This window comes from Electrona antarctica (assembly GCF_951216825.1).
Source record: "Electrona antarctica genome assembly, chromosome: 2".
Classification (NCBI taxonomy): Eukaryota; Metazoa; Chordata; class Actinopteri; order Myctophiformes; family Myctophidae; genus Electrona; species Electrona antarctica.
In genome coordinates, this window is record NC_136807.1 from 18,797,290 (window position 1) to 18,809,913 (window position 12,624).

The 12,624-nt window shown below is 45.0% G+C and overlaps 1 protein-coding gene across 1 annotated transcript in view; it reads left to right on the forward strand.

The window, feature by feature from the left end:
* itga5 (integrin, alpha 5 (fibronectin receptor, alpha polypeptide)) overlaps window positions 1–12,624 on the forward strand; it is a 41,679-nt gene that overhangs the window by 18,290 nt on the left and 10,765 nt on the right. Inside the window, exons 9-21 of the mRNA XM_079521071.1 lie at window positions 256–299; window positions 1,278–1,334; window positions 2,006–2,058; window positions 2,634–2,842; window positions 3,075–3,266; window positions 3,363–3,408; window positions 3,541–3,654; window positions 6,189–6,244; window positions 6,724–6,881; window positions 7,397–7,534; window positions 9,923–9,990; window positions 11,442–11,592; window positions 11,849–11,941. Of these exons, the coding sequence (XP_079377197.1) occupies window positions 256–299; window positions 1,278–1,334; window positions 2,006–2,058; window positions 2,634–2,842; window positions 3,075–3,266; window positions 3,363–3,408; window positions 3,541–3,654; window positions 6,189–6,244; window positions 6,724–6,881; window positions 7,397–7,534; window positions 9,923–9,990; window positions 11,442–11,592; window positions 11,849–11,941 (1,379 nt within the window). The remainder of the gene's footprint in view (window positions 1–255; window positions 300–1,277; window positions 1,335–2,005; window positions 2,059–2,633; window positions 2,843–3,074; window positions 3,267–3,362; window positions 3,409–3,540; window positions 3,655–6,188; window positions 6,245–6,723; window positions 6,882–7,396; window positions 7,535–9,922; window positions 9,991–11,441; window positions 11,593–11,848; window positions 11,942–12,624) is intronic.

Genomic DNA, 12,624 nt, shown 5'->3' on the forward strand with positions numbered 1-12,624 from the left:
ATCAGATCGTCCTATCACACACACACACACACACACACACACACACACACACACACACACACACACACACACACACACACACACACAGCAATCTAATGTTTATTTTATTACACCTGAAATGAACTTGAACTGAACTCCTGCAATATTTTCCTTTACTGCTGAGCTAGAAACGTGATTTCTGGAATTCCGAGTTCCAGACTGTTTTGACCTGTGCGATATTTCCCCTACTAAATCTCTGCTCCGTTTCTCTCTCAGATTTTGTGGCCGGGGTCCCAAAGGGAGTCATGCTTTACGGTTTGGTAAGAAAGCCACATCGTTGCTCATAACTCAAACTAATTGAGAAGTTTAGTGGACAAATGCAGCATGAAATGGAAAGAATAAATACAGTCCTTTGTAATATTTGTTGAGAATAGCAATCACATAGCAGTCATTTTTCTTACGTCATACCCACCCGAGCATGATGTAAGAGCAGAACGGCCACCGTATGAATATGGTCAATGAGAGATTATGCTGAAGTCGAATTACAGTATATTACTGAGGTACTTTTCAGAACTCATCATTGTTCGTTGTATGCTGCAGTTGGTTGGTTCTCATTGACATCTCGCAGGCTGCATCATTGGTACATTTTCATTTATAAAGCCATTCTTGGTGATCTTCCCCCTTACATTTCCTCCAAATTTAATTTGGTAAGAAATGGTCTAAATCTCAGATCAAATGCCTGGCTACGGTGTGTAGTGGTCTAAATCTCAGATCAAATGCCTGGCTACGGTGTGTAGTGGTCTAAATCTCAGATGAAATGCCTGGCTACGGTGTGTAGTGCCAGCCTTCAAATCTGAGGGGGGTAAAAAGTGTCTTGCTTTCTTTGGCCCCTGGTCGTGGAATGACCTGCAGCTCACACTAAAATTGGCCTTGAAAGTTCCTTTGAGAAGTTTCAAAAAGATCATCTTAAATGCACAGTCCAACACCTGCACATGTTTGGATGTGTACTAGCCTTTGCATAGGCCCATATATTTATTGTTAGTCATTTATTGTTAGTGTACCATTGTTGGAAATGTGTTGTATACTTTGTATAGGTTTCTTGAGGTATTTCATGGATTTATTATTTGGCTGTTGAGTAAATTTGACGATGTAGCATTGAAGTGTAATTTTGTTTCTGCCTCTTGGCCAGTTCCCACTTGCAAAAGAGACTCAGTCTCGATTTGTTTTTACTGGTTAAATAAAGGTTAAATAAAAAATTAAAATAAAGGTTTTCACCATATGTGTCTGTTGTCTCACAGGTGTCTATTCTCAACGGCACTGATCTGAAGTCCATGATTAATTACACTGGTGAGCAGGTGAGTCAAACAGGTCACACATCTACTACTATCCAAAGTGTTTCCAAGGCCCAGTACACGCGTGTTACGATAAGTTGGTTTCTCATGAGAACTCATCATTTGTTGAATTAACACAAGCAGAAATACTGTAATTCCCTTTACCATATTACACCCATATTCAAGATGTTTTGTGATATACCGTAAAGCTCAATTATGGAAGAAAAGTACAGAGGCAATTTGTATAAATGGTTCTGGGAGTGGAGCGAGCGTGCTGGTTTTAACAATGCAGATTGGTTCAGCTGAATAAATAAAATTATGCATGTCTATGTGCTTTCCTCCTAAGTCTGGGAATTCAGGCTGCTTCTGCATCCTCTGTTCTGCAGGCTCTAGTTTTATGTCTGCTAATTGTAACAATGGAATGAACAGAGCTGTAACAGGCCAGCATCAAATTAAGACCCCATGCTCCAGAACTGAATTATTCACCCGGCCCATTTTAAAAGCCTTAAACGGAGGGGCATGCAGTGCACAAGATTTTCCTTTTTTAATACAAGCAATGGATCAGAATCATAGACGAGCTAGAGTTTTACGGTCGCGTGACAAAGAGCAAATGAAACTTTGATTGATGCTTTTAGTTGATATGAATTTCAATGATGACAGTCATGTTAATGTGAGCGACAATGGTGTTTTCACAGATGGGATCATATTTTGGCTACGCTGTGGCGACAACCGACATTAACAGCGATGGGTGAGTAGGAGGCTTTTTATTTCTCTCTCTCGTTCTCTCCACTGGTACTCTGTCTCTCTCACTTTTACTCTGTCACTGGTATCCGTCTCTCCTGGCTCCTCTCGGCTGGCACCAGGTAGCTGCGTCGAATGTTATCGACCCATAATCACCAGATGTTCTTATCAAGACCATGCAATGGAGCCAGTATGGACATTTCCTACATATTGATAGTGTTGTTGTTTTCAGCCATTGTCCGACGTCGCATTTGGCATGTTGTCCGACTACGTACTTACCCTAACCTAAGTCTTAATTTCAGTAAACATAAAGCGAAGTTGTTTTATAGTGCAGTTTCACTATGTTTTCACGTCGGCGGCAGTCATTTCACTTCCGCGTTTCCTAGTCGCCTACTCGCGGTAGGCAGTATCTAGGGAATGTACATACTGGCTCCATTGCATGGTCTTGATAAGAACATACTGGTGATTATGGGTTGATAACATTCGAAGCAGGTGCACCAGGAACATTTAAGCCATTGTGAAGTTTTGGGTCTCAAACATTTATTTGTGTTACCCCCCCCACCCCTACACCCATGTCTTCAGGCTGGCTGACCTTCTAGTGGGGGCTCCCATGTTCATGCTGAGGGGCTCCGGTGGGCGTCTGGAAGAGATGGGCCGGGTTTATGTCTACATGCAACGTGGCCCCCTGAACCTGGAGTCCAGCCTACCTCACCTGACAGGCACTGAGGCGTATGGGAGGTTTGGTAGCACCATCGCACCACTGGGAGACCTGAACCAGGACGGCTTCAATGGTACGAAACAGTGCTGTGGAATGGGACAAGAAATATTCACTTTTTACCCGTTTTATTCATGGAGAATATTCTAAAGCATGATATACTCTGTTGTACATTTGTGTCCCATGCCGCAAATAGTAGATCAAACTTCTCATGAGGCATTTTAAGTCGGTCGATCTGCTATTTTTGGCGCAAGACACTGTTATGTGACCAAGTATAAATCAGGCTTAACTGTACTCTACTTCTGTAGATGTAGCCATCAGCTGTCCATTTGGAGGTGAGAACCAGCAGGGGTTGGTCTTCATCTATAATGGCTACTCGGGCGGACTCAGGGACACACCGTCTCAGGTGATTGCAGGCCAGTGGGCTTCAGGGGTCATTCCTGCCAGCTTTGGATTTGCTCTCAGAGGAACCAAGGACCTGGACATGAATGGGTACCCAGGTGAGCAGGTCTTTAGAAGATGCCTATTTTGTCTTTTATCCTTTAATATCTGAATTCTTCAATAGCTAATTTTGTCTCTTTTACTCATTTCCTTAGATCTCATTGTTGGTGCTTTTGGTGTTGACAAGGCGGTCCTCTATAGGTATGTTCTTCTGAAATGTTCACATTCACAATTATTCAGTATTCATAAAATGAACATTCTTTTGCTCTGCTGGCCGTACAATTTTAAAGTGATGATGTGACCTCAGTACATGTTCTGTTCTGTTACCCACAGATCCCGCCCAATAGTAAACACCAGCGCCTCCCTGCAGGTTTACCCCACTATGATCAATCCTGAGGAGAAGACGTGCGTGGTCAACAACGACAACGCCAGCATTCCAGTTTCCTGGTGAGTGTCCAGGGATTCCTTTCCTACACTCTAGTACAGGGGTTCTCAACGTTTTTGGCCGGGGACCCCCGGAAATGCTTTGGCAATGTCTCGGGACCCCCGCCCCGCCCCCTCCCGACCCCCAATATAAATTGACTGCTACAATAACCTTAACCCATTTTGGGCGGGAACCCCTTTTGGTGTTTTAAGCATGATGTTATACTTTAGCTATTGAAAAATAGCAGATCTACAAGCTCATAGCACGCCACCGAGTGGCGCGCTACGAGCTTGTAGGTCTGCTATGAAAATAATTTGGGGACCCCCTAAAATAATTTGGCGACCCTCCGAGGGGTCGCGACCCACGGGTTGAGAACCCCTGCTCTAGTACAGTGGTCCCCAAACCCTTTAGGTCAAGACCCAAAAGAGAGTCTATATGTTTGCCTGGCACCCAAACTAGTGAAAATAGCAGATCTACAAGCTCACAACACGTCGCTTCGCGCCGCGTTGTGAGCTTCAGCTATTTTCATTACTTCTTAGACATTTGTTTTCTAATTTATGGAATTCCTGTAATTTTTATTTTATTACTTCACGAAATTACTGAAAAAAATAAAAGGACCCATAAAAATGTTTGCGTAACCCACAAAGGGGTCAGTGCTCTAGTAGCTGAGGCTCTCGAGTCTGATTTATGCTTTGTCGTACGATTGTGTCACGACTCACGACACGTGCTGAAAGTAGGCTTGTTTCAATTAGCAAGTAGCAATTTCTGATGTGGCACTCTGGCGCGCAACAAAGTATAAATTAAGCTTGTCATGCTATAGCGTGACAGCATATGTTCTGGTGCAAGTACCTGATTGTCTTTGGGTGCATTCAGAACAGTCTCTCTTCTCTATTGCTTTTCTTTATCCAGCACCTGTGTGTGCATTCTGTTGGACTTCATGTTCTGGGACCCACCTAACAGCAGAACAGCATGGGGTTCCCTGAGTCTCGCACGCATAAACCGCTCGATCCTAAGATCAACAGACACGTTACTTGTTCATTCTTTTGCAGGCGGTCAGGTCTTATCTGCCGACCTATTTTCACAGCGGGAAAGGAGCAATGAAATAACGCACTGAATAACGCCATTGTCAGCATTATTTTTTTGCCCTGCTGGAAATGTGCACAGTGTTCATTTTGCAGCAACACTGAACAGGGAAAGGAAACAGACTCGGCCCGGTCTATATGGTTGACACCATGCTTGTGCGTCTGCTTCCCCCCCCCCCCCCCCCCCCCCCCCCCCCACACACACACACACACACACACACGCATCTATCCAGGTCCCCAGTCCATAAAGGAAACTCTTGTATACACACATGTGTCTTGATTACGCTATGTTGCCTGGTGATGGGGTGGGGGGGTTGAAAGGAGGAAGGGAAGGAAGGAGGAGCCAGAAGGTTCTGCAGTTGCTTTGAATGAGATATTGTTTGGTTGGTGGAACACAGCTGGAAAACATCAGGCCACGCAGATGTGCGTGTGTGGATGTGTGTGTGTACATGCACATGCATACTCATACCTAAACGGACACAGGAGCACATAGACACACACTGCAAACTGTGTTTATTCAACTTGAATTAACACTCCTGATTTTACTATGCAACACTAGATAATATGACCCATCCATGCACGTGAACTTATTGCTACTCCTTCCAAAGAAGTCCTCCATTTGCCCTTTTGTCTTTCTTTGTTTTTCACTTCCTCTTTTCCTGATTTTCCTTCAGAAGAATTTTAATTCCCCCCCCCCCCTTTCTTTCTGTCCACGATTTCCTCTCTCATTTTGGAGTGCGGGTTCCCTTAGTGAAGGGGTTTGTTTTGGGGTGGTGTGGGGGTGGGGTTGCTGTCTCATGGACAGCGTGTTGTATGGCTGATGTCATGGGAGAGAGAGCTACAGGCCGGCCGGCCTTCGCTGAAACGCGAGACGTCGCCCAATTTCACCCTTCTTAAACATTCCTTTGTTTAGAGTGGAGTGGGCTGGGCTTTAGTGGGAGATACACCAATTTATCGGCCTGGCCAGCCGGAGAGCTGGCAGAGGCCAGTATATCTCTATAGAGCTAGCAGAGGCCAGTATATCGCTGCCACATTCCGACGTTACAGTTTCAAAATTGGTCGCCGTTTTCCCATTACGCCACATGTCTTGTTATGCCAGGCATGTAAACGAGCCTGCACTGACATCATTCATGGTGTGAGGAGGGGCTGTGTTGGTGTATTGGGGGAGAAATGGAGAATGAATTGAATTGGGTTTGAGAGGGGGAAAGTCGGAGTCGAGCATAATTTATGACATTTCTTTAAAGATTTATTTTTGGGCTTTATGCCCAAAAGTGACACAGCAAAAGCTGTCGGGATTGGGACTCGAACCCACGACACGCTGACGCTGTCAGGGCACATTGTAGCCTAGGTGCCTGGACCACTACGCCTGTGGTTCAGGCCATTTATGCCCATCTTTAACTGCTTTTCAAGCTAAAATGACGCATGGTCCGAAATCCCTTATTTCATCGTGTCTCGTCTCTTCTGTCCAACAACAGCGTCAACCTGAGTTTCTGCCTGTCTGCAGAGGGGAAGTTCCTACCAGACTACCTTGGTGAGCCTTTTTTCTTTGTTTTTTTTATTTCCACATCTGCTCTGTATTACATACAGGAGAACTTGTCACATGGTCACAAAACGGCAATTTATAAACCTGTAGCAACGTGTATTAAAGCAGAGGCCCTCCTGGATAGGTGACGTAGCTTTTGGACTGCGTTGTGAGGGATCGAGTGCAGTGCTCCTAAGTCCTGATATCTGCTCTGATTCACCAGGCCCCTATCAATCCTAAAGTCATTTCATTTAATTACTCCTCTTATATGCCTGCCATTATGTTTCAGCTACATTGATTGCATTGTCTGTTTGATTCAGAGTAGCTGCGGAGGTCTTTACAAAACCCTGTCATTATGTGACTGGAGCACATTTATCATGCCATGAATGCTCATTTGTGTGTGTGTGTGTGTGTGTGTGTGTGTGTGTGTGTGTGTGTGTGTGTGTGTGTGTGTGTGTGTGCACGTGCACGTGCGTACTGTGTTCCAGACTTCCAGGTGGAGGTGCAGCTGGATAGTCATAAACCTAAACAGAAGGGTGCAGTGAAGAGAGCTCTGTTCTTGGACACCCAGCAGCCGTCGTTCCAGCAGAGCGTGAGGCTGTACCATGGAGAGAAATCATGTCAGGAACTCAAGATCTACCTACGGGTGCGTCTTTAGTCTTTCATAATAGCTTCCCTCATCCTTTGACATGTTGTACATGACAACATGTACGATCTACATTGGCACAGTTATTTTAGGCAAGCAAAGACAATTCCTAGAAGTAATGGACCACAATGATGATTTTTCTACTGATGATCTACTGGGCTGGTAAAAAAAATAAAAGGTAATTAAAGCTCTAAAAGAAATTGTCCAATCTAGATGGTAGAGTATGTTAATACAATGTAACTTGTACAATCAGGGTGGTTGTATTTGGTCTCTCTGCTCTTCTATTGAGACATTTAGATCCTGTGTCTAGGTTGGATACGACCTTTGACACAGTCCTGTTTTTGGTTTGACACAAATGAATGACACAAATTGAAATTCTCCCCTGGGTATTAGCCCAGTGGTACAAAATTCAGCACGCGCACAGGAGACCTGTGTTCAAATCCGGGGTAGAAACGGAAAGTTACATGGTGCAGCTTTAATAAACTCTGTGTTTGTGTGTCTGTGGTTAACTACAGGAGGACAAGGAGTTCAGGGACAAGCTCTCTGCCATTTATGTTGCATTGAACTTCAGCCTGGATCCCAATGCTGCAGTTGACTCCCATGGCCTGCGGCCCATCCTCAACTACCAGACCACCAGCCTCCTTGAGCAGAAGGTACTTTGAGTATGATATGAGAGAAGAATGGCCGCCGTATGAATATGGTTAATGTGCGAGAGGTGCTGAGACTGTGAGTTACACTATATTCGCCCTGTACTGTGCTGAGGGTAATGATAATCACCGTTGGCCAACCACCGCCCAATCATCGACTGCTCCGCTGGGATGGGGTCCAGAGTGTCTGGAAAGCCGTTTTCGACACGAAAATGTGAGGCATGTGTATAGAGTGGAGAGCATTCTTTGACTGCCCTGCTAGGAATTGCTCTCGAGCGGGTTCGGCTGCGTAACAGTTCGCAGGAGGCTCGTTCCAGAGTGGCCCAGACGAGGAGGGTTAGTATATATTTCTGGGTGGGGCACAGGCAGGCCATTTACCCATCTGGTTGAGATTTGTTGGCATTTGTCCAGTTTTCCTCTGGTAGTGAGCGGGGGGGGGGGGCTGGCTCAACGTGTGGGCCTCCGTTCAGCTGTGGCGCAGCATGCACCATATGTGAGTTCAACAATAACCACTGGATCGGAGTACTTTGGGAAAGGCAACGAGGTTAGTTTGCCCCCCTCCCCCTCCTTTGCTCACTGTTCAGTTTCTCTCCTATATTTCTGTCGTTTTCCTGTAGGATCTGGCCTGAACCCTGTCATTGGTGTCCCCTCAGAAATATCAAAGCTGGTGTATTGCTGATCCAAGGCCTTGAGACCCTGAGCTAAAAATGTAGTCCCAAGTTGAAACCTGGAAAAACCATTGCCGTTTATTTCTGAACATCATTGAAGGGGGAACCCCCCCAGTTGTATATTTGAGTATACAGAAGATTGGGTGCAGTGCAAAGCTGCCAACATATTTGGCAGTGCAAATGTAACTGTGTAAACAGAGAAGGGTAGCCTTGATCAGATCCGGGAAGCTTTTTTGATTCCTTCATATCACTGAAAATGTGTGGTGGGCCTTGCAGCGAAAGTTCTCACACCCTCCGGTGTTGAGTGGCAATGAGAGATCATTGATGCAATTCAGCACAGTTGTTGCCCTCTCTTAATATAATGCACTCCACATGTCGCTGCAAGAGAGCAGAAATATTCTGACAGCTCCATAAAATTCCATGCTGAGAAACTCGGGAGTAAAATTCCTTGCACGGCCAATGAGCCAGCCAAGGCATACATTTAATACGAAAAAACAGGAACGCTCACACTTTTGTTCACCATCGATAACTGGTAAAAGGGCTGACATTATTGCACAATGACCACATTGTTCTTCAAATGAATGCAATGTGCGTATGACTTTGATTAATTGATTCCTGGTGCGACGTCATTAGTTTTTCATAACGCTAGCATGTGCAAGCAGCACATGCTAGCGTTCAGCCTTCTCCTTGTCCATATTTATCTAGTTGTTTGTTGATGTTTAACCAGAGCGACGGCCCAACGACTCTCGTTTCCCATTCACCCAGCAGCGGTCCTGCCTGTGGACCAGTACGGTTTATGGAGTGGAGTTAGCATCGCGGTTACCATGGTGTCCATAATTAGAGCCCATGGAGGTTGTAATAACAGAGGAGGTGCTTGGCTCTCTCTAATCTCCTCCTTCATTTCTATTTATTATCGTCGTCGTCATCGTCGCACCGTGTCACAATCGCACCAGGAAGCAATTTAACCGCTCCGCAGGGCTTTCCCTGCCGCGGCCCTGCCACACGTTCAGCGGTCATCTCCACCCCCTCGTCACTCCCACCCCCATTCTGTTACAGATATTCTATGTCTCAGTAGGTAGGTGCCCCTCATGACTTCAGGCTTCTCCCTCTCCATAAGATCACTATGCCGCTGTGGTCGGCTGGGTGCTGTAGCATGTGGTGGACGTGTGGCTTGCCGCACGGCACAACTGATGTGGACGTCGGCGAGCTGGGCTGGTGGCTTTGTGGCCAGCTCCATGACAGCCTCAGGCTGTATCTCTGGGCCTTACGACGGAGATACACACCCCTCATTTTCCTCTCTGTCCTCTTTTATGACACACTTAGAAAGCACGAGTGTGTGTCTGTGAGTGTGAGTGTGTAGGTAAATCTGGGTCAAGGCAGTACGTCTGTCTGTCATCAGCTCACTGAGTCAATCATTGTACCTCTGAGCAATAAGAGCGTTGTTAACCGTGGAGGTGTACATGTCTGATGTGCAGTGATGACACCTTGTTAAAATGGAACAGGGGAGAGGAGATGGAATGTATTAGTCATTGTACCACATGTCCCATCCTGCGGCAGTACACTATTTGTCTGCTTTCAAAAATGCCTTGTTTACCATGGGCCCAATTCAATTAATGTGTGTAAAAAGGTTGAATATTTGTAGAAATTGGATCTATGTCATTGTTTAGACAGCCCTGTAGTCCCTGTTGTTAAAAATGTTTTATTTGTGCCAATGTGCATCTTTCAGACCCAGATACTGCTGGACTGCGGCGAAGACAACATCTGTGTTCCTGACTTGAAGCTGGAAGTTCACGGGTGAGTCCATTCATTTCCTCATATTTCTATGATCCCAGAGTGTTCTGATCTCAGGAAATAATACTAGATCGCTTTGGATAATACGCAGTAAACTGCAGTCACAGACACTGAACTTTTGACCTCTCGTGGCACGTTATATACATATACGTGCACACACGCACAAAAACAAAAAAAAATTAAATCAAGAAATCTCCCCAAAATTGAGATTCCTGGGTTAATGTGGTTAACAGCTACAGTGCTGTACAGGAGTTGGAGGTGAAAACAGGAAGCAGCTCTGTTCTATGGGTGCTTTGATTGTCCGGCAAACTGTTAAGGGGAAAAGACGGGAAAGATGAAAGTATGGGAGTAGCGTGCCAGAGTCCCAGCCTCTTCTGCCTCTGAAGTTGTGTTATGAGCACCCTGCCACACTTTGCTTTAAGCAATCTGTTAGCATTTTTCTCAAAAATAACAACCTCCCTGATACTCCCCGCTCTGCCCTGTCATTTTGATTTCACATTTCTATATTTATCTGCCCTCCGCCAGCATATTTTCAATGTATTGCTAATCCATCTCATAGGCAGACTTTAACTATTAATGCCTAGTTCTTTAACAAAAACTACAGAAGGTGTCACTACAACCATAGCCTGCTTTCTAGTTGCCAGTTGCTTAATGTATCGAGCCTTGGGGGTTGGGTGTATTTTTTATTTTATTTCAGTGAAATATATCCATCATTCTCTGCTATGTTATTTTTTCTATTCTTCTTCCAAAGAACAAAACCTAGTTCACCCCAGGGAATGTTTAAGGTTTTGAGGTTGTTTTCGTATGTTAGTATTGTCTTATTTTTGAAAATGGTTGATGCCTGTTTGAATGGATGTAGTTTGAATTCGTAGAATTGCTAGTAGAATATTAGCTTTAAGAATTTGCTCTTTGCTGCTTTTCCTGTGTTGCTTTATGAGATCGAGCTGTAATTAGAAGCGTCTGTGTGGCCCTCATATGGAATTTCTCATTGTTCCAAGCTGTGGAGGGGTACGGGGAGGGAGATTGGGGAGGGGGCGGTAAGTCAGTGAGAGAAAGTGGGAGGGGGAGGTGTTTTACAGTGCTTGTCTGTGCTCTGTTTGCATGTATGACTTTATTGCTACATTGGAAACGTTTTCATTTGAGGGGGAGAGGAGTGGGCTTCCTGAGATGAATCTAGCTGCTGTCTTTTGGGTCATGTCCCATTTCTAAAGCTAAAGCTTGAGTTATACGCGTGAGACAGAACAGAAAATCACGATTAATTAGTTTTTTAATAATGCAACAATATATTACACAATCTGTTGTTGGGTCTTGCAAATAATCACATGGTTACTCTATTTTTTATTTTACTTGTGTGTTATATCCTGTTACACCTTTTTCCAAGTTTATTTGTTAACACCGTGTAACCTGACTGTTGACCCTATTTGTAATCAATTTTTGTTTGGTTGGATCCTCAGGGACAGGAAGGAAGTCTACCTAGGCGATGACAACTCGCTGACCTTGACTTTCCACGCCAGGAATGAGGGCGAGGGAGGGGCTTATGAGGCAGAGCTGTATGTGGTGCTGCCCCCTGAAGCAGACTACAGTGGAATAGCACGCAACAATGAGGTGAGTGGAACGGCAATGTCAAACTCAGTTCCTCACATTTGAAATGATATATACATGCCCTACTACAAACAGAATTGTATACAGTAGCCATGGTTAAAGGTCAGTCTGGAGCCTGTTTAAGTCTCTTGTGATATGATTACAGTTTCTAAGTCTTTTGTGATATGATTACAGTTTCTAATTCAGTATGAATGACTATATAAAACCTTGAGGCTGTACTGCACCTGAGCCTCCTGTAACAAATCATCTTGTCTTCCAGAGCCTGGCCCAGCTGACATGCAGCTATGAGACAGAGAATCAGACCCGCTACCTCAGCTGTGATCTGGGCAACCCTATGAAGTCTGGCACCAGTGTAAGAATACTACAACACCTTGTACCATTTAATGCTTGGACGGTCAGGCACAGATGTTTTCCTTTGACCCAATGAGTGAATAGCCATTTCTCTCACCTGCTACTAACCCAGGGTATTTCCTGGTTGCTTGAAGACCCTGGTGAGTCCAAGGCCTAGTAAACAGGGTTTATAGAACACCACTTCTGAAAGGTGCGTTATGGTCAAGCGGTCAGCGTGCCTGACTACACACCATTAGCACTTCCTCTGCACAGGAAAGGATTGTGTGTCATCCAGGGGGTTGGATACAGCCAGCACGGAAAGGTCATCCATTTCATATGTGAGGCAGAGTAGTGACAGGAAATGGCCTGAACGGCTTGCAGGAAGTGTCTCTCCGTCACTACCCTGGCTCCCTGCTGGCGAGAGTTCCCCTCTTTAATGACCCAGTCACGGGCTGGCACCATTTAATGGATCTGCAGAGTGAAGACTGTCGATTGGATGTTTAATATGAAGCATTACATGTATGTCTCTGACTGTGAGAGAGGGCGTCAATTATAATTCATATTCCCAGAAGGCCTGCGGTTGTAGTTTTGGCTAGACGGTAGGTGTGATTTGAATCATCTGTAACTCATAAGTGTGTAGGTAGCTGCACATAGACTTGATGATTATACCAATGACTCAAGTGAGTCATGGACCAGCCAACAGTT